At 50.0% G+C, this 21614-nt stretch overlaps 1 protein-coding gene across 3 annotated transcripts in view; it reads left to right on the forward strand.

The window, feature by feature from the left end:
- KLHDC8A (kelch domain containing 8A) overlaps window positions 1–14890 on the forward strand; it is a 37029-nt gene extending 22139 nt beyond the window's left edge. Inside the window, exons 1-6 of one of the 3 annotated variants that reach the window (XM_079107536.1) lie at window positions 7400–7510; window positions 8151–8724; window positions 12092–12256; window positions 12464–12679; window positions 13201–13302; window positions 14167–14890. In XM_079107536.1, the coding sequence (XP_078963662.1) occupies window positions 8349–8724; window positions 12092–12256; window positions 12464–12679; window positions 13201–13302; window positions 14167–14360 (1053 nt within the window). In that variant the 5' untranslated portion in view covers window positions 7400–7510; window positions 8151–8348 and the 3' untranslated portion in view covers window positions 14361–14890. Of the gene's footprint in view, window positions 1–7399; window positions 7511–7540; window positions 7845–8150; window positions 8725–12091; window positions 12257–12463; window positions 12680–13200; window positions 13303–14166 lie in introns of those variants that run through there. The other 2 variants (XM_079107535.1, XM_079107537.1) reach the window with 2 other exon arrangements.
- The last annotated feature ends 6724 nt before the right edge of the window (window positions 14891–21614 follow it).

Here is a 21614-nt window from a genome sequence, read left to right on the forward strand (position 1 = left end):
AACCAGGACAGCAATGCAGGTTCCCTGGGGTCCTCAAACCTCAACGACACACCTGCCAGGTCTGGGAGTGGCTGCTGATGATAAGAAGACCTGGGGACACCCCCACAGTTTGGCCTGGTTCTCACCTTTCTGAGCTCTCATCAGTTCTTAGCCATATACAACCCTCTTGCAGCCAGCTCATCATGCGTCCCCTCCTCCCTGCATCCCTCGTACAGAAGTGACACGGGTCAGCACATCAGATGGCAACCTAGCTGTCCCAGCAGATTGCCCATCTCCCATGGAAGTGGGCTTCAAAGCAGGGTGCTGGATGCTGCAACTCTCCAACCCCACTCACTCCCTTCCACGTGATTCTGCCTGGTCTTTCTCTGGAACTCTGGGGAGGAGGGTGTGTGTGTGTGTGTGTGTGTGTGTGTGTGTGTGTGTGTGTGTGAGATATGAAGCACCACAAGGGAAAGGAAAGTGAGAAGAGAGCATACAGGCCCCTCCAGGTGGACAGACACCTATTTCCAGCTAAGGGGAGTGCCAGACCTGCCTCTCTGGTGCCCAAGTAGGATGATGGGCTCTTGGAGGGTAGTGGAGGCTTGGGGTGGGGAACAAGACTGTCCCAAGGCTGAGGTTGGAAGAGGCAGAAGAGGGTTGGGGACCACTGAGGGTAACTGCTTTCACTTTCTGGCTCCCTAGAGGCCCCAGGCTGAGTGTCATTTCATACCAGTCCAACCTGTGGGCCCCCATTATTTCCTTCCCAGTCCCATAAGGTTCCAGAGAGTTGGACCAGGCATCAGCTAGATAAAAATTAGTGCTGGAAGGAGCTGAGGAAGGAGAGTCAGGTCCTGAAAAAACCTCCTCTTAAAGTGACCAGCCGTGAACAACTGAAGCCCAAAATATGGAGCACCCCAGGTGAGCAATGCCCACCTGGAAATAAGAGACATCTCCAGGAAGCAGCCCCTGTCTCTTCTGAGTAGACACAATAGTTTGGTAACCTGAGTTTTTGTCCTCCGGATAAGGTAGTTCTGCTCAGAAGAGGAAACCAAGTGAGAGGGGAGCATTGCCAGGCTTTTGGTTAGTCCTCGATTCCATCCCAGGCCTGATCTGGGCTCACACAGTTGAGCACTGTGGAACTGGGCTGTGGGTTTGTGGTCCTGCACACTCTGAATCTGCTCCCTCCTTCTGTGCCCAGTATACACACACACACACACACACACACACACACACACACACACACACACACCGCGCGTGCGCACGCACACCATCCATGACAGACAGACTAGCCCATCTGCCAATCAATCTTCCTTGCTGATTTCCTAGCAGGAAGCAGTGAGGCTGGCGTGTAAATCATTTAGAGCCCTCTTTCGGCTCTGCCAGACATGGAGCTCTTTTTAATTAAGAAGAATGAAGGACATTGCTGGCTCTGGAAATGGCAATATTAACAACATTTAAAGAGCTGTGTTTGAGTGGGCCGTCCCGCCCCCAGCCGTCCTGCCTGTAGCCTCTGCTGCTCTGCAGAACTGCCTGGATCCCCATGAAGCCTCTGCTGCCCTCTGCACTAGAAGGGAGAAGGATAAAGCCCCCTAGTGGCCCCAGGGCCCAGTCAGGCCCTCTCCTTATGAGCTGGGACAAACTGGCATTTTCCTTCTCAGAGCAAAGGTTAGATTGCCATGTGATTTGGAGTCCTCTGCCTACTGTGCTGACAACCTTAGGAGACAAGAGGCACCCCAGAAATATCAAAACCCAATGAGAACATGGTTAGACTTCCAGGTGGCTACCTAAGTTCTAAAGGAGGCATCCCATTAGCCATGGTGCAACTATCACAAGACCCCCCTAGTCCTGGGCCAACTGGAGGGAAATGTGGGTAGTGGCAGTGCCAGGACCAGGGGAAAGCCCCCAGCAAAGTACTCTCTGGTGACTGCATCCTGGGTAGCTGTCAATGCCCGTTAGAACTTGTGGGGTCAGGCCAGTGTGCATTCGTAGTTCCTGGAAGCATGTGAAGATGTCCATTCTAGAATCTTCTGCTTTGTCACTGTGGCCAGATAATTCTTTCTCTAGGAGTAAAGAAAACTAATACTAGGAGACACCCCCAGCTGCTCTCTTCTTCACCCTCCTTCTGACACTACAGATTTTGAATGGATAGGACTTGCCCAGGATGGCATAGCTGGGTTATGATAAATGTGGACTGGAGCAGAGTCTTCTGACTTTCTGCTCTGTGTCCATCCTAGTTCTAGTGTCTGGCTGAGGTGGCAGTAAAGGAAGAGATGCCATGGCCTCTCAACTCACTTCATTTAAGTTTCCGGCACAGTTGGTCAGGAAATGCTTCCTCATTTGTAACCTAGTCCCCAGGCTTTGTAGGAGCCCCACTTTTTCTGTTATTTCCTCAAGCAGCACAGGGAAGTAGCCGAGGCCCTTCCCCCACCTCATCACCCCTTACCTCAATCCCGTTTTACCTATATCAGTGGGCAGGTGCTCATAGGTGAACATAGTCCTTAATCAAAACCCACTAAGTCCATGTTACAATACCTGTGCGCTGGCAGGGAAGGAGCAGAGAGGGTTCCTGAGGGAATGTGCCAATTCAACTCTAATCAAGGCTGCTGGTCAGGAGGGAGAGCCCTAACAGCACAGTCAATCTTCTGGACTTCAGACTTCCACCCCTGGGGCAGCTGTCCCGCCAGAACAGCTTATGCAGATGGAGATTATGGCTCTGATTGCCTGCAGCTGTGCCACACCATCTCCCATCGAGTGCACTTGAGCCCTAAATCCTTTTTCTGGGCTGATGTTTGGTCTGGGCCAGAGAAGGCCATAAGGAGGCTCCACCAGGCTAGGGGAGGAACCACCCCTTCCCTTGGTCTGCTCCAAGCCTCCCTGGGTCCTAATTGGAGGAGTCATCTTTATTCCCATCCCTGCATACACCCAGGCTTCTGGTTAGGAATGAGGTGATTGTCCAGATGTTCTGCTCATCAGGCTACAGGTTAGGCTGCAGCGGAAGAGATCTCAGTTAGTTGGGAGGGAAGATATCCTGAGAAGGCTGCCTAATTTATAAAATTGACATCTACTCCTAAGAGCACACTGGCTCAAATATACAGCAAGTTGAGGTACAGAACTTGCATCTCAAAGGGAAGAAAGAAAACTAGCCTTTTTGGAGTACCTACAATGTGCCCAGGAGCTCTGCAGGGTATTGCCTTCCTCTCGCTCTGCAGAAAGTAGGGATTTTCATTCCCTTCTTGCAGACCAGGAAACTGATTCAGGGACAGAAGTAAGTGACTTATTCATGGTCACAGAGCTAGGAAAGGGCAAAGCCAGGATTTAAACTGAGTCTGTCTGATTCCAAAGTCCATGCAATTTCCCACTACCTTATAATATGCGGGGCACTACAGAAAGACAACTACATAAAGAAAGTGGTTTCAGCTTGGAAGTTAGCCCTGTGTCCCTCTGTCCAGCATGATACCTTGCAGGGGCTCTGGGGAAGTACTTACTGACAAGGTTCAGGCCTATTTCTAGGGAAGGAGAAGGAGATTCTGTGACTAATACTTAGCTCCTCTTTCCCTTGTCCTCTCAAAATGTGTCCTCCTCTTGGAATCCACCAGACCCTCCAAACCCACCCACAGATGCTCCATCAAAAACCTACACCAGTATGGAGAAGGTGCCTTGTGTTCTAAACTGTCCTCTCCCCACATCCTAGCTTCTCCATAACCTACCTCAGGGTTCATGAAGACAGGATTCTGCTGAATACCTAACAGCTGCTCCATAGATGCTGAGTAAAGATTCATCTTATTGTATGTAGGTTAGATCTCAACAAATTCAAGACATGACTTAAAAAAAAAAAAAAAAAAGTTACTTTTTCTGGGACTGAGCATCTCCAAATTTGACTGATGCATCAATATCAGAGTAATAAGCGGGGCATGGTGGCACACCTCTGTAATCCCAGTGACTCAGGAGGCTGAGACAGGAGGATCATGAGTTCAAAGCCAGCCTCAGCAACTTCGTGAGGCACTTTGCAACTCAGTGAGACACTGTCTCAAAGTAAAAAATGGAAAAAAGGGCTGGGGATATGGCTCAGTGGTGAAGTGCCCCGGTTTCAATCTGTGCTACCAAAAAAAAAAAAAAAAAACCAATAAACCATAGTAATAACAGTTCCACATTACCAAAAGTAATATTATATGTGTGTGTGTATGTATATATTTGATTGAACCCAGGAACTCTCTACCATTGAGCTATATCCCCAGAAGCTTTTTGAAGCAAGCACTCTACTAATTGAGCTACACCCCCTATCCCCAGACCCTTTTTAAGCTACTTTTTTATTTTGAGACAGGATCTCATTAAGCTGCTGAGGCTGGCTTTGAACTTGAGATCATCCTGCCTCAGCCTCCTGGAGCAGCTGGGATTGTAAGAGTGTGCCATCATACCCAGTTCCAAAGGCCTAATCTTTGGGGACTTTCTGGTTCTCTCCTTTCCTATCTACCCTTTTCCTTCCTCCCCGCCCCCCCTTCCCCTCCCATCACAGTAAAAAGTCCAACACATTTTTTGTTTGTTTTGGTATCAGAGATGAAACCCAGGGCCTCAAGCATGCTAAGCACATGTTCCACTACTGAGCTACACTTCCAGCCACATCCAACATTTTTTAGTTTTTGCCGGGGGAGGGCTAGGCCTTGAACCCAGGGGTGCTTAACCACTAAGCCACATTCCCTGTCCCCCTTTCTTTTTTATATTTTTATTTTGAGACAGGGTCTTGCTAAGTTTCTCAAGCCCTCACTAAGTTGCTGAAGCTGGCTTTGAACTTGCAATCCTCCTGCCTCAGACTCCTGAGTCTCTGGGACTATAGGCGTACATCACCAAACCCAGCCCCATCAAACACTTTTAAGAAACAAGAGAAACCCAGACCTGGTACTATGCAGATCTTAAAGCAAGAAGGATGTAAATTTGCAGAAGGAAGAACTTCCCACTGGGGAAAGTGGTGATACACTGGAATGGGGTGATGAGAGACAAAGGAACCACTGGCCTCCCCTTCTGCTTAGCACTCTGAAGGCCACAGCTTGGTTCACTCAGCCCAGGCATGGAAACTGCAGGTGACTCAGGGAATCTTAAGTGGTGGTTGCTAGGTTACAAGCTTCTTTAATGTGCACTCAATGTAAGTACTAAAGGATGTCACCTGGCTGGGAGGAAGAGCCATGGGGAAGTGTTGGGGGAGGAGGAAATAAGCCAGGACTTCCAGAATAAGCAATTAGGCCATGGCCTAGAAGTCACCCTGTTCTTAGTACTTTTCCAAGGACCCAAGTCTCTAGACCCCATGGTCTGTGTAGAGGGCCGTGCCTGCAGGATGCGAACATTGGTCTGGAATGGGGATCTCTTCAGGGACTGAATCTCGGTGCTTCCCTAGCTGTGCCGCCCAGTATAGTACAGGCAGCGGCTAGAATCCCTCTGGTGGCCTGAGTTCCTTCCTTCTCTGCAGTTGGACAAAAGGCCAGAAGCCAGATGAGAGTGGAAAAGCTCTTTTCCTTCATAATGAACAATTTTTTTTTTCATTTATGGTTTAATTGTGATAAAGTGGACAGGCACTAGATTTGGAATTTACAACTTGACGCACCCTGGATGCCTCGCATTGTCATAAGTAAGCCACTTCACTAAGTCTCACAGTCCTCATCTGTAAAATGTGGACGCTGGAACCTGCTCTAGCAACGTCTCCCAGGGTTGTTTCAAGATTGTGAGAAAGTGGATGGGCGACGGCTTAGCTTATCTCTTTGAGTGACACAAACATAAAGTATGGAAGTCTTTTTGTTTACTTGGTAAGCTGTTCCAGCTGGGTGGAGGTGCAAGAAGCCCGGCCTTGCTGCTTGTGTGGAAGGTTCAGCAGGCAAGCAAAGCTGAACACAGACCCCAACCAAGCCCCTTTGAGAAGGACCTGTGGCTTTCAGCCTTCCTGGTCCCCCAGGCTGATTTTGTAAAGAATGTTCAGATTGAGGTAAGGGGTTTGTTCCCTATTCCTTTGGGCAAACTGGGCAAGGGAGGAAGGGAATGTTTGTTGATCCCTGGAAAATTTCATTAATTCAGACCACAATCTTTTGGAAGGTATAAATTCTTATTGAACAGAGAAAACAACACAACCTTCTTCTGGAGGTCTAAGGATGTTCATTTTGTTAAGTATGAGAATTCAAATTAAAAAAAAAAAAAAGTGGAATTGTTAAGCCAAGAGCTCAAGATAAGATAGATGTTTGAATTGAGATTTTCATTTCTCTCAAGAAGTCATAGAAGCAGTAATGATATTAATGGGAATTTACTAGGCCCTTTAATGTGTCTGAAGGTAGAATGAACACACTTGGTAACTATGATCTCATTTAATCTTCACAAAAACCTGCAAGGATACAACGTACAATGAAATGCTACAAAGGAACAGAAGAGAATGAACTATATTGATAAATGCAACAACTGGCATGGATCTCCAGGAAGTTACATATGTAATGGTACATATGTCCCTTTCTATTTGTATAATTTTCTTGAAATGACAAGCTTATGGAAATGGAGAGCAGATTTCTTTCTAGTTGCCAGGGACTGGGGAAGTGGGAGGCAAGTAGGTCTGGTATAAAAGGATGACATGAGGGATCCTTGTGGTGATGGAAATGTTCTTGTACCTTCACTGGTCAGTTTCAATCGCCTGGTTGTGGTATGTTGTACTATAGTTTTCCAAGTTTCAATTGAGAGAAATTGTGTAAAGAGTCTTTTTTCTTACCACCAAATGTGAATCTACAATTATTTCAAAATAAAAAGTTCAACTGAGAATATGTGTAAGGGAACCAAGGCTCAGAGTAGTTAAATAACTTTCAGAGCCAGGGTTCAAATCCAGGTTCATCAGGCTGCTGAGCCTAGGTGTTTTAGAGAGACAGCTGTACTGGAGGGAACCAGGTAGGAGGACCTACAGGCCTTACAGTACACCAGACCTGGTGGGCCACTGTGTAATGGGCACCTTTGTGGCTGGAGACTACAGTCCTGAGAAGGTTATTTGAGTGGTTTGAAAGGATGATCTGTCCAGCCTTGTGGGTTTGTTCGAAGGACCAAGATATGAAGGTTTTGCCTTCTAGGGGTGGGGTGTGTCCTATATGCCTATGTGTGAGAGAGTGGAACCTCCAGTGTATGTTGGTGCCTCTGGATGTGTGCTCTCATATCTGTGCATTTATCAGTTGCTCTGTGGATCTTGCATGTGTTCATTTCAAGGGGCGAAGGGGAAGGCAATGCCTAAGTTATGCCTATGCGTGCAGGTTGTGTTCACATGTACCTGTGTTAGGTCCCCTGTCACTCCCACGTAATTTGTTTCCATGAGGTTAAACCATATGCTAATACCTCCCCCAAAGCAAAGCCAGCCTGTCACGAACTGGGTCTGTGTACTGTAGACAAACTGGGTAATTGGACTCTCCGCCTCCTCATCCAAAACAAACACTCGCAAATGCCCGCCCCCACGCTGGAGGGAGTCTGGTCCTGTCATCTGGGTACTTGGCTCTAGGGCCCCGCTTCCCTTGGCCCTGTAGACAAGGTGAGCGTCTCGGGCGCCAGGGCACTTCCCTCCCCCGCCGCCCGGCGCTAGCTGGGCTTATGTAAAGAGGCCGGGGCGCGCGGATTCCTGCACAGGTGTGGCGGCTGCGGGTGAAGCTGTGCGTGGAGCCGGCTCGCCGGCCTCCTCCCAGCCCGCAGCTCCGCCGCTCCTTCCTGCTGCTCATTTGTTCTCATCTGCATGTGTGACAGCGGCGTGCGGACTGGGGAAGGACAGAGCGCCCTCTCCCCTGCTCCCCGCGCCGCCGGGCCGGGGCTCCGGGCTCCGGGTGATGCACTGTCTACTCCTCGCCGCCCCGCTGCTCCGGCCTGGCAGTGTAAGTGGCGCGGGGGTGTGGGCGCCGAGATTGCGGGCAGGGAGGCGTCGACGCTGAAGGATGTTACTCCTTCCTTTACGGGGGTGGTCCAGCGCCGGAAACCCTGGAGAGTCTCGGACCTCGCGCGCGCTCGGGCGGATTCCCAGCCGCGCGGGGATGGGGGCGAGGGGACAAAGCAGGGTGGGGCGGGGTGCCACCGTGTCTCCCTTTAAAGTTGGCGAGGAGCTGTGGAGGCCGCCCGTGCGCCCGCCAGCCGCAAGGGCGTGTGGCCCCAGCTGCCCTTGATTCGCCCGGTTCCTCCTGCAGGACCAGGCTTGGACGCCACCGGACCGCTGAGACTTGAGGGACGGTGAGGCGCTGGCCGGCGTCGGGCTGGAGCACGCGAGCGAGATGGAGGCGGCAAGAGGGGACACGGGATCAGGCACGGAGTAGTCCGCAAACCCCGGGGCTCGAACTTCCTCTGGCGCTGCGCTGGGACAGGGCGGGCAGGTCCCCGGGGCTGCTATGGAGGTGCCTAATGTCAAGGACTTTCAGTGGAAGCGCCTGGCGCCACTTCCTAGCCGCCGGGTCTACTGCTCCCTGCTGGAGACCGGGGGACAGGTCTATGCCATCGGGGGATGTGATGACAATGGTGTCCCCATGGACTGCTTCGAGGTCTACTCCCCCGAGGCCGACCAGTGGACCGCCCTGCCCCCTCTACCCACATCCCGGGCTGGGGTGGCGGTCACTGCCCTGGGGAAGCGGATCATGGTGATTGGGGGTGTGGGCACAAATCAGCTGCCCCTGAAGGTCGTGGAGATGTACAATATCGATGAGGGCAAGTGGAAGAAGAGGAGCATGCTGCGGGAGGCTGCCATGGGCATTTCTGTCACAGCAAAAGGCAAGTGGGGCCAGGGCTGAGGGTGGGTGGATTGAAGAGAGTAGAGGATCTGGGAAAATGGATAGAAACTAACGATCAAGTTCCCGATTCCACCATTGCATTATAGGTCCTTACAATAGACCCTAAAATGGAGACGCACTGCCCTTATTTACAAACGGGAAAAATGAGGCTCAGCAAGTAAAGTGTCTAGGAATTCCAACTGATGACAGAAGTCCACTTTGGCAGGTTCCTCCCAACAAGCGGGGCAGGCCCTTGCCAGAGGGGAGAGTCAAAGGGTAGTCTGTGGGTTAGGTACAATGTCTGCAGACCCCAGTATTCAGCTAAATTCCAGCCTCCCACTGGCCATACCCCTTGCCCTGAAACTTGCCCTACCTGTCACTACCTCCAAATACCTGATTGGGGTGCTGAGGATGTTCACCCATCCTTGCACCATCACCAGGCCCCACCAGGGGCAGTTGGGACCTGACTCAAGGACTTTTTTCTCCCCTCCCCTTCTGTCTCCAGTCTCAGAGATGCTAGGTGGAGACCAGAATGTCCCTGAGGGTTGTGTTCCTACCAAGTTCTCAAGTTCACCAAGTTTTCAGGCATGCACATGCTGTGTGGTTCTAAGATTCTCATTTCACTTCCTCAAAGTCCCTTATTTTGTTCCTTTTTGGGCCTAGTGCTGCTCAGAGCATGGACTGGGAGAGAGTCCAAAAGCTCTTTTGCTAAAACACAGAGTTTTATAGGAAATGATCCAGTAGGAGTCAGGAGACTCCAAGTTCACGCACACTTTCCTGGGCAGCACAGGTGTACAGAGGGGTGTGACATTCCCCCACCTACCTTGCTTAAACCATCCCAGTTGCCTATCAGGCCCACCATAGGTCAGAAACCACTGTTTCCTTAAAACCTGCTCAGTCCCTGGTGCAGTCCTTGGCCCCAGGGTAGGAGGGAAGAGTCAGAAGATCTGCTCCCTGCCTTAAGAAGCCAAGGTCTGACCCACTGAAGGTTACCAGGGAGTAGCTCTAGTCCAGAGTCCCCTAGGATAGGATAGCTAGTGGGGTTTCTATGACCCCCCAGTAAAAAGGATGGAGGACACAGAGGCCCATGGGGAACACAGAAAGAGGGAAAGAGTACCCTCTATTCCCAGGCTGAAGGGTTAAGAAATAACATTTGTTGACTCCTTGCCATTGATGTTTTATCCACTTTGATCCTCACAACTTGTCCAAGGAGGTAAGTGCTATTTTTATCCTGAGTTGCTTATTTATTTTTGCTGTGCTAGGGATCAAACCCAGGACCTTATGCATGCTAGGTAAGCACTCTATCACTGAGTTATATTCCCAGTCCTTCATCCTCATTTTAGAGAGGAGCAGTGTAAGATCCAGAAAGGTTAAGTAACTGGCCCAAGTTTACACAGCTAGTAAGTGACATCATGTCTATGGCATGGAATGGGTTCAGCAATTAAGAAACATTTACATGGACTGGAGCTGGAGCTCAGTGACAGAGTGCTTGCTTGGCACATGTGAGGCACTGGGTTCAATCTTTAGCACGACAGAAAATAAAATAAAGGCATGCTGTCTTGTCTACAACTACCAAAAAAAAAGTTTTTTTTAAAGAAACCTTTACATGCATGGGTGTCAGACACTGTACCAGATTCTGGAAATACAGACCAACAGATTGTCAAGAATCAGTTGCAAGAATAAAGATCCAAAGGTGATTTCAATAATATGTGGCAAACAGGGTGATGGAGATGCCATCACCAGGGAGGCAGTGAGTGATGCTCTCAGCCCAGCCTTGCAGTCCAGGACACCCAGGTGAATCTGAAAGGAGTCAGAATTGAACCTAGAAGTATGGTGGAAGTGTGGAGTGGAGGGGAGGATTTCCAGGAGAAGAAGTTTCAGGTAAGGAAGGTGGGGTGGAGCATGTGATAGGTGAGCAATTCTTATCAGGCCCCATTTCCCAGCCTTAGGCTGGGACTGGGATATATACATACACACAAACACACACACACACACACACACACACACCCCACATATATATTTTTTGTGGGGGGATCTTTTTCCAGTAAGACTGGAAAGTAGAAGGGAAGAGTACTCAATCCTACAGTATCCTTAAATAACAAAGTCTTCTTAGCCTAGATAGTGACCCAAGGCTATAATCACAGCTGCTTGGAAGACTGAAGCAGGAGGATAACAGGTTCCAGGCCACTTGAGCAACTTGGTGAGAACCTGTCTCAAAATAAAATAAAGGAATAGACATGTAGCTCCGTAGTTGAGTGTCCCTGGGTTCAATTCTCAATATGGGTGTGAAGGAGCGCATCTTAGACCCAGAAGCTGTGAAGACTGGCCTCTGGGAGACAGAACCCCCAACAGAAGTGAATCCCTGTGAAAGAGAGGGCCTTGGCATGTCTCGGGAGGTACTGGGTGAAACCCAAGAAAACACAAATGCCTTATCCACCTGAGGTCCCTGAAAGGTCACCTATAGCCAAGAGCAGTGGAGAGAGGGAGGGGACTCCCTTCTCAGAGTGCCCAGATCCTTGCCAGGCAGGGTCTTTTAAAGAGGCCTGGTCTCTTTACTCATTCAGTTCTGGGTCCTGTCCCATATAATGCAGGGTGCCTCCTGCATCCTGTGGCATCCTAATTTGGGAAAGAGGATGGCACTTTCCTATAGGGGTGGCAGACAAAGCAAGAGCCAGAGACAGTCCAGGGTCCCATAACGTCAGTGACAGTGGGCCTATCCTTGTTCTAAAGGCCCTGCTCTGTCAGAGAATTCCAGGCAGGGATGCCTGGGGCACAAACTGACTGGAAGGCATAAGAATAATTCTGTCAAGCACAGTGGCACAGGCCTGTAATCCCAGTGGCTCCGGAGGCTGAGGCAGGAAGATTGTGAGTTCAAAGCCAGCCTCAGCAACTTAGCAAGGCCCTAAGCAACTCAGTGAGACCCTGTCTCTAAATAATATACAAAATAGGGCTGGGGATGTGGCTCATTGGTCAAGTGCCCTGAGTTCAATTCTTGGTACCCCGTCCCCCTCCCCTCAAAAAAGAACAATTCCTCTTCCCTTTGGCTTTCCCTCTGATTGCCCAGGAAGGAAAGCAGCAGAGGGGCCAAGACATGCAAGTGTTGTAGACCTCACCACCTCTACCTCTGTGGAAGACTTAGTGTTTGGGGCTTAGCCAAGGGCTGGGCACCAAGCAAGCCTATGGCATGCTGTCTCCCCCACTTGGTTTCAGGAAGACCCAGGCTCAGCTATGACAGGGACTTTGAATGGTGCCATCAACCACAATGACATATATGGTTCACTCTGGCAGATCAGTGGTTGGAAACATTCTGGCTCTGTCTCCTGGTGCCTGTGAGCTGAGCCAGAAGTGTGCGTGGCCTTTCTTCTTAGATTACCGAGTGTACGCAGCAGGTGGGATGGGCCTCGACCTCCGTCCACACAACCACCTCCAGCACTATGACATGCTCAAGGACATGTGGGTGTCACTAGCACCCATGCCCACCCCGAGATATGCTGCCACCTCCTTCCTCCGAGGCTCCAAGATCTACGTGCTGGGTAAGTATGGGTTACCTCCCTTGGGTCAGTTCTCCTGGGAAGCAGTGCCTGTGGGCTGTGCAGCTTCTTGGCACTAGAGGGTAATCATGTTGCCCCAACCCTTAGCTAACCTCTTGGATGAGTGGGTGACAGTGAGAAGAGGACCCCAGCCCCTGTCCTCAGTAAGCTTCTACCCACCTCCACCCACTACCCTATTCTGACCTCCAGGGGGACGACAGTCCAAGTACGCGGTCAATGCCTTCGAGGTCTTTGACATTGAGACTCGCTCCTGGACCAAGTTCCCCAACATTCCCTGTAAGCGGGCCTTCTCCAGCTTTGTGACCCTGGACAGTCACTTGTACAGCCTGGGAGGCCTGCGGCAGGGTCGGCTCTATCGGCAGCCCAAGTTCCTGCGGACAATGGACGTGTTTGACATGGAACAGGGTGAGCAGGGCGCCAGCCTCCTCCTTGCTCTTGCAAGGAGACTGGCTGCTTTCCTCCCTGACCCCCACCATCTCCCATCTTCCCAGGGTTACTTACCCAGCTGGGCGAACCTCTGGGAAATCTGAGCACCCTACTCCACTCATGGCTACTCTTGGGGTCAAATTCTTTGATCTGTTCAGGAATTCCTTTTGCCTGGTTGGTCGTTTTCATCAAAGCCTGTTCTACCTATTATTTCTTTTCTTAACATTATCCATGCAGGACCAGGTCAGGGAGGAATGTCACCTACTTTTAACTGATAGAGAAACAGGGAGGTGAGGAAATGGTGAAGATCGTGGCCCCTTAGTTTGCAGCGGGATTGGGAGAGGGCAGAGACCTCAGAGGATGTCATTTCAAACAGCAGGGGGTGCTGTAAGCACCTGAGAATAAGGGTAATGGAAGGGACTCACTGCCCAGGGGGAGAGTCATTGGGATTTCACTATATTTGGTCAGCATCTAATTCCCTCTCTCTATTTCGCCTGTAGGGGGATGGCTGAAAATGGAACGGTCATTCTTTCTTAAGAAACGACGGGCAGACTTTGTGGCTGGTTCTCTGAGCGGACGGGTCATAGTGGCTGGGGGACTTGGTAAGGATGGAGCTTCCAGACTGGAATGCATGGTGGTTCTGGTGCTCCTGGATCCTTGGCCCTTTGCATAAATAGCAAAGGGTATGGCCCTCTCACCCCACCTGCCCACCATTTTATTCTAAATAATTCCAAACTCCCTGCCTCCTAGACCAGACATCACTGATCAATGTGGTCTTTCTGACTTGCACCAGGGAAATAGGCCCAGAGAGAATAAGGGACATTCTGATAACCATATAACCAGGCTTGTTGAAGCATAAATTCTTAGGGTCCTATCTAGGAATGACAAGAGACAAAGTACAGAGGAAATCAGTGTTCATCCTCCTCTGACTCATCTCTTTTCCTTGAATAGCCAACTTATCTCAAAAGAAGAGATAGAGCTCTATCAGGAAAGAATCAGAGCAAATAAATTCTTCTAATGAATTCTGGATTTGGAGTGTTACCCCTCCCAGAGATTACTGATATTTTGAAGGAGGGACTCTAAGAGGGGAAGGTCCAGTGTCACCAGGGCAGAGAGATACAGGGATCGGGGTTCCAGGCACCCTAAGTTTACTTGGTGTGGACACACTGGCACTTCACTCATTCATGAAAGATAGTATAAGCTAAGCCATGGGGGTAGCTTTTTTAGTGAAAAGCAGGAAGGAGTCAGTAGTGCTCTAGAAACTTCTGATAAAAAGTAGGGGTAGGAAAGAAAACTTACCCTTAAAGAGGTGGAAGGATAGAAAGAGGATAGGAAGGGCAAAGTTGAAGTTGCTTTGCGTTCGCTCGTGGGTTCCCAAGGGAGGGAAGAAGAGGCAGGTAACCATGGGGCAAGGATTCCTGGCGCCTGGACTCTTTCATAAGGTCTGATTCCCTTGGTGCTTTCAGGAAACCAACCCACTGTCCTGGAGACGGCAGAAGCATTCCACCCAGGGAAGAACAAATGGGAGGTGCTCCCTCCCATGCCCACGCCCCGCTGTGCCTGCTCCAGCATCGTCATCAAGAATTGCCTCCTGGCTGTGGGGGGTGTCAACCAGGGTCTGAGTGACGCTGTGGAAGCCCTGTGTGTCTCTGACTCCTAGCTGTCCTGGGCCCAACACCTTTGCCCCAGACTGTATCACTACATTCTCAACATGAGGAATGGTCTTGTCAAAACAATTCGGGCTACTTTCCAGAATGCCAGCTTCCAAAAGAGGAGCTGCTATTGTCCTTTCCCCAGCTCTGGATAGTTTTGAGGGTCTCTTGAGATAAAAGATGGACTAGAAGGGCTGGGGATATAGCTTGGTTGGTAGAGTGCTTGCCTTGCAAGCACAAAGGCCCTGGGTTCAAATCCCCAGTACTGCAAAAAAAAAAAAAAAAAAAAAAAAAAGATGGACTAGGATAGGGAGAGTCTCAAACCTTTTTTTTTTTTTTTTCTCTTTTCTTTTTTTGGTACCTGGGATTGAACCAAGGGGCACTTACCCACTAAGTCAGATTCCCAGTCCTTTTTATGTTTAATTTAAGACAGGGTCTCCCTAAGTTGCTTAGGATGTCATTAAGTTGCTGAGGCTGGCTTTGAACTTGCAGTCCTCCTGCCTTTACCTCCCAGGCCGCTGGGATTACAGGCATGGGCCACCACCACGCCTGGCCTCAAACCTCTTTTATTTCTCCTTTGGTTTACATCCTTTCCTCATTTGTTGGTCAAGTGGGGACCTTCCCTGGACTTCATCTAATCAGCAAGAATTGGACCTGAAGATCGGGAAAGGATGGGGGGGGGGGGGCTCGCATTCCCAGCAGGAAGGACCTTCCTCTTAGGATCCTTGCTGGGTGAGTGGTGATGGGGATGGAGAAAACGCTGAGCCCTCAGCTCCCCTCTGCATTGTTCCTTCTGCAACCCCCTCCCCACCAGAGGTCTGGCTCTTTTCTCCCTGATGCCCCCAGAGTGTTTCTGTGTGAAACTTTCTCATTTACACTGTGGCATCAAAATCCACAAGAGATGGATGAACTGCACTCTGATTAATCGCAGCAGCACAATAATTAAAATCTATATTCCTATCTTCTCTGGTACCCTGCTACAGGGTTGGGTGAAAGGGAATCTGATGGGTGGAGAAGATCCCGTGAGACCATCCCGCTGGTGTCCTCCGGTTGAATAGTGTCCCAAGTGGCCACCTATTCTTGACTGTTCCCTCTGAAGAGTTCCACCTTCCCATAACCGACACCAGCTGCCCCACTCCCAGGAAAACAGCAGATTGTTCTCTTCTTGTACTGACACGCCATGTGTGTGTTGGACAAAGGTTCTGTTCATCAGGTTTCTCCTTCTTGGGTCTAACTTCACTTTATTTAGCTGAAGCTCATTTTTTGTCTTATTCAAAGTAGAGCAGGAAGTGCTCACTAACTGAAGAAAGAAAGAAAAGAAAGAAAAGAAAGAAAGAAAGAAAGAAAGAAAGAAAGAAAGAAAGAAAAGAAAAGAAAGAGAAAAGAAAGGGAAAAGGAAACAAACTTGAAGAGTGTGCATCCTTTTAGCTTGCATAGCACTTCTTTGTGATTCCCAATTATTTTTCAAAAGCTGTGCTGGTCTGAGATGTAGCTCAGTGGTAACGAGCTTGCCTAGCATGTGCAATGTCCTGGGTTCCTTCTGGGGTGGGGTGGGAAGCAGGGGAGAGGAGCCGTGCTAGTACCGGGGATGCATAAGATCAATACAAATCACTAACCCTCCTCCCTGATGGTATAATCATCTCTTGGAGGCAAGAACAGAGGAGCTTCACCTATCTGGATCTGAGGGGTCAGAGGCAACCTCTTGGAGTCTGGGTGACAACTTCAGCTGGTTAGGACTAGTGAACCTGGGTCTTTGAGGGATAGAGACACTTTCTATCTCCCTGACTTTGGGTACATGATTTAAGGGCACTGCCACCTGCTGGCCCAGCATTTCCTTCCCACCCAGGCTAGGAGGCATCCTGTGTCTGCAGGTGCCCCCTAGTGAGCAGACTGCAGAAAGGCCTTCTCTGGGAGCTTCTGTCTCCCATATTTCCCCTGAATTAACCATTAGCAAAAGGTCCTGGAGGAGCTGCAGACACTACAAAGGAAGGAACAGTACCTTAGGGGAAGCTGCCCCAAAGGCCAGCCCTGATACACCCTCTCCATTCCCCTTCCATTTGTGCCCTGCACCTCCCACTCTCCCCAATCCCCTGCCCAGGAAAGGTGTTCATGAACAGGTACCTCCACCCTTTCCATGAGGAGGCCAAGCCTTGTATGAGAGGCTCTTTCCAAGTGCTCAAGATGGCCCCATGTCCGTGAAGGAGGCAGAAGTGTCTTAGAATAGTTAGAACTTTAAGGTTACAGCCAGCTCTAAAAGATTGAATTAGCCACTGAAACTTGAAGGGCAGCTCAAGGTCAGAGCTACCTAAGGACTCACCTCTCAGAAGTCCAATGTGGGGAGACTGTAGGGGTACCTCACTGAAGAGCGACCACGTGTTAGACCACGTGGGTCTGTACCTGATGGCACCGAGACAGCACGGATCTGGGGCAGATGTCTTTGCTCCAAGTCTCATTTGCCCAACCCCTGCAGTCTTTCCCAGCACCTCCACATTGTGGGGAGGTCACTCCACCTTCTCGTCTTTGTCTGCCAGTCTATAAAACAAGAGCAATGGTGACAGTGTCTCACAACGTGGTAAGGCACCTGCCTGGATCCTCAGATAGGCGCTGGTAAGGAGCTCCAGGCAACCTGGAAGGTTGGAGACTATTCGACAAGGAATGGGGGTGAAGATTAGCAAGGAAAGTTTGAGAAGGGTTCAGTGATGTGACAAGAGAATAGACTGTTCCTACATTTATAGCCCTGGGAAAGTTCCCTTCTAACTTTTTTGTTCCATTGGTTATTCCAAACCATCGTTTAACATTAACACCTGTTTCCAGCTTGGCATGGCACTAGGTTTGGGATACTTGCCCTCCAGCAGTCTTGGGAGGGAGACAGGGAACCAAGACTGTAGAGACTATTTGCTGGTGTCTGCCTTGGCTAGTGTAACAAGAGGCACCCTGCCCAGCGCAGCTGCAGAGAACCAGGGCAGGTTATTGGACAATAACCTTTGAAAAAAGAAGGAGACCAGCCAGGTCGAAGAGGAGGATCACAGGCTTTGTAGCAAGGTTCACAGGGTGATTATCATACACAAATTGGCCTTGGGTTCCTTGTTTAACTTCTCTGAGTCTGTTTCCTTATTTGTAAAATGGGCGAAATAAGGCCTGACGTATTATGAGACTAAGAGCTAACTCCTATGTATAAGATGATTTGCTCTGTTAGGTGAGCATTGCATTGTTATTTTATTGTTGAAGGAGAGGTAGAGGTGTTCTCAAAGCCACCAAGGCAGGGTGTGGCGACATGCACTAATAGTCCCAACTACTTCAGAGGCTGAGGCAGGAGGATCACTTGAGTCCAGGAATTTTTTTTGTTTAATTTTTTTTTTTTTTTTTTTAGTTGTCAGTGGACCTTCATTTTATTTATATGAGTGCTGAGAATCGAACTAGGTCTGATTCCTACATGCTAGGCAAGTGCTGCGCCACTGAGCTATGACCCCAGCCCACTGAGCCCAGGAATTTAATGCTCACCTGGGCGAGACAACATTTAAAAAAAAAAAAAAAAAAAAAAAAAAGTGGAAAAAAGAAAATCAAGATCAACAAGGGAAAACTCTTGCCTTATTTGGGGGACAGCACAATGTAGTGCAGCCATGGGGAGATGGGGCTGCAAACACAGGTAAGAAAATCAAGAAAAGCCTTGCTTCAGGCCTTGCTGAGGAGACTGGACTTTACACACAGGGCAAGTCAAGGGCAAATTAAAGCTTTAAGTGAGAGGGCAGTTCAATCAGATTTGTACCTTGGTTGCATGGGATGTTCCTAATTCCTCTCCTGAGCAAAATGAAGTGGGTAAGATCACTAAGGAACCCCATATGGTTGTAGTCCTGGTACAGCACGCAGGCCAACTCTCCAGGTCTCCTCCTGAGCAAGGGCCTTCCGCTGAGCGATCACTGTGGGGGAGTAGACTAGCCCATGCCCTCCTGCCCTTCATTTCCTCCAAGGTTTCTTTCTAACAATCTTTTGCATTTGCATTGGATTCCGTGGCCCCCAGCGCTCCTGCACAGGAAGTGGGGTATGGCTGGTCTTTCCCAACTCCCACTTTATAGAAGAAGAAATAGAACCAGGAACCCTGAACACTTAAGCTTGATGGCCCAGCTAATAAGTCCTAGGAATGAAAATCCAATGCAGCTCAGGGAGCAACGCCCCAACCACCACCTCCCCACCAGCACACTGCTTTCTCTGAGCTCTGCTGTCTAGGGACCAGCAAGGGAGGTTAGTGGGTGCATCCACACCCACAGTAATGCAGGGCAGGCCAAAGCCTGAGCCGAGGGCTCAGAGAACTTGAACTGTGGCCTCAATGAGCCCAAAGGTTTACATGGGCAGAAGTGACTGGTGGCACGAGGCAAGTCTCAGGCAAAAATCAAAGGGGCAAGTACATAGAAGGACTCTGGCACCCTAACAAAAACACCACACACAAGGGGGCTTAAAAAAGTGAAACTTAGGGCTGGGGAGATAGCTCAGTTGGTAGAGTGTTTGCCTCGTGAGCACAAGGCCCTGGGTTCAATCCCCAGCACCACACACACACAAAAAGTGAAACTTATCGTGTCACATTTCTGGAATCTAGAAGTCTGAAGTCAAGGTGTCAGAAGGACCATGTCCCCCCTTGGGAGAGGATTGGGTGGAGCTAGAGACGGGCAGAGCTCTCCTTGCCTCTCCCTAGCTTCTGGCAGTGGCTGGCAATTCTTGGTGTTCCTGGCCCTCTCTCCTGTGTGTCTGTGTCCAGGTTTTCTTCATCTTATAAGGACACCATTTGTGTTTTGTTTTGTTTTGGGTACCAGGGATTGAACTCAGGGGCGCTTAACCACTGAGCCACATCCCCAGCCCTTTTTATGTTTTACTTTGAGACGGGGTCTCACTATGGCTGGCTTTGAACTTGAGAGCCTCCTGCCTCAGGCTCCCAAGTCACTGGGATTACAGGCATGAACCACCAAGCCTGACCAGGACAAGTGTTTGGATTGAGGCCCACCCTAATCCAGTAAGATTTCATTTTAGGATGGTTTTGTCTGCAGGAACTCTGATTCCAGGTAAAGTCACAGTCATAGGGATGAGAGGTCAGGCCTCACATGTCATTTTGGAGGGATGCAATCAACCCACACCACCAGTGAGAAGAGAAAGAGTTCGTTATGACTGAGTTCTCAGGAAGGGTTCAGGGTTACAACCAAGCCTCGGGGGAAGGGAGACAGGGTGTTGAAATCCAATAAAGGAGGAAGAGAGGTCAGAAGATTTGCTGGACTCTGGGCTGGTCTTGAATGACAGCTGAAGCCTCACAGGAAGGGTCTGGGGCAGACCTACCTAGGTGTCATTAGGCTGTTCTGGCAGTGCCTCTCAATCCCCATCTCTCCCCATCCACAGTGCAACCACTGACAGGGAGAGAACATCCCTGGGAAGAGGGGAAGAGCCAGCTGGCTGTGGGGACAAAATGTCTTTAGTGTCCATGTTAACTTCACATGGTGTATGACCCTCTTTTATTTAATGATTTAAACTGGGAACCGTGTTCACAAGCACTCTTATTCATCTGGGCTCTGCAGGCAGCCATGTGCCTGGTTCAAAGAAGCCCCAGAGCCCCTGCTCCTGGCTCCATGAGGCAGAACGCCAGGAACCCACCATCTGCAGCCTGAGGGGCAGCGACATCTCCGCCAGCCGCCCTGGCACCCACACACTCACATTCTGTACTCTCCCTCTCTGTCACACTCACACACCCACTTCTCCCTCACCCTTTCAAACTCCACACGCACACTCACACCTCCACGTGCACAGTTGCACACCTCACACTCATGGCTCACACTCACACTTCACATTCTGCACACGTGCCTCATTTTTACAAAAGCACCTACACACTCACACCCCATCATAAGCACCTGTTCGTGCACACGTTTTTGTTCTCGTACTCACACATTCACAGTCTCAGAGGCTCTGTGGGGTGAAGGGCTGGAGGCCAAAGAAGTGCCTGAATACTTGGGGCCTGAGGCACCACTTCAGCGCTCACAGGTTTCCTGGGCAGTTCAGGGAGAAATCTGTCCTCCCCCTGACCTGCCTGCACCATGGAGAGCTGGTGGCTCGTCCTGCCCTCCCACCTGGCCGAGATAAGGACTTGGGTTATGCTGCCTGCCACTCATCAGAAAATGGACCCTGGTCCTAATCGCAGCAATCCAAATCTCAAAAGCAAAATTTATAAATGAATAGTGAGGCACAAATCCCCTTCCCAAGATCCTCTGCTCCGGAGCCAGTGTTCCCGTTTGTAGAATGGGGCTGAATGGGCGCTGCCCTTCCTTCTTGGTCTACTCCACTCAGACTTCCGCTTCCTGGATGGAAAGTGGCCTCCTCACCTTCTGCTTCTCTCACTCACACAGTCATCTTGATCCTCCTGGCCTCACACAAGGTGACCTTCAGCAGCCTCCTTATTGTGGTCCCCCTGGATTCCCTCTGCCCTTTCAGAACCCTTTCTCATCTATAGATCTGATACATCCTTATAAGATTGAGACATCCTTCCTCAGCTTCCCTTGACCCTGCCGGTGATTCACAGCCTCGACTTGGCCTCTAAGCTCTTCACCTTCCCAGCCTCCCCTTCACACTCTGTTGTGTTTCCTGAGTGCACCTGGCCCCTCCTCGACACTCTCCCTGTGTGGCCTGTCCCCTAAGCACACAAATACCCCCTCCATTGTATACCTGGCGAATAGGAGCCACTGTCTCCCCAGCCCCCCTCCCCCCAGACACACAGCCTTTGAGGTGCTCCCCAGGAGTACTAAGCCTCGAGACCCAGAGCAACACAGAGCCTGGTGGGCAGCACTGAGTGCACAGCAGTCTCCTAAGTTGAATGAAAGTCAGAAATCAAAGACCCTGGAGACAGTGCCAGCTGTGACAAGAATCTTTACAATGCCCCCTTTGCCTCTAAGTCCCTCTTCAGCCTGTGGCTAATGCAAGGAACAGGATCCAGGAAATAAGCAGTATTTCAAATGCCCCCATTTAGGGGATGGGATTTCCTCTTCCCTTTCCCATGGACTCCAAGGGGAGTGACAGGTCAGAATTGGGCTTTTTATGAGCCGTGGATAACAACCAATTGAGTAAGCCAGGCTTGTAATCCCAGCCCTCAGCAGCAGATCATGCAGGTGTCATTCAGGGCCAAGAGAAATGCCGGCTCCCTCCTTCCCTTACCAAGGGCCAGGAGTTGGCGACCTGGTTAAAAAATGTTCTTTGCTTGGGGTTTACATTCCAGGATCAGCCTGGAAGGCCAAGGG

The sequence above is a fragment of the Sciurus vulgaris genome (genome assembly GCF_902686455.1).
Source record: "Sciurus vulgaris genome assembly, chromosome: 12".
Taxonomy (NCBI): domain Eukaryota; kingdom Metazoa; phylum Chordata; class Mammalia; order Rodentia; family Sciuridae; genus Sciurus; species Sciurus vulgaris.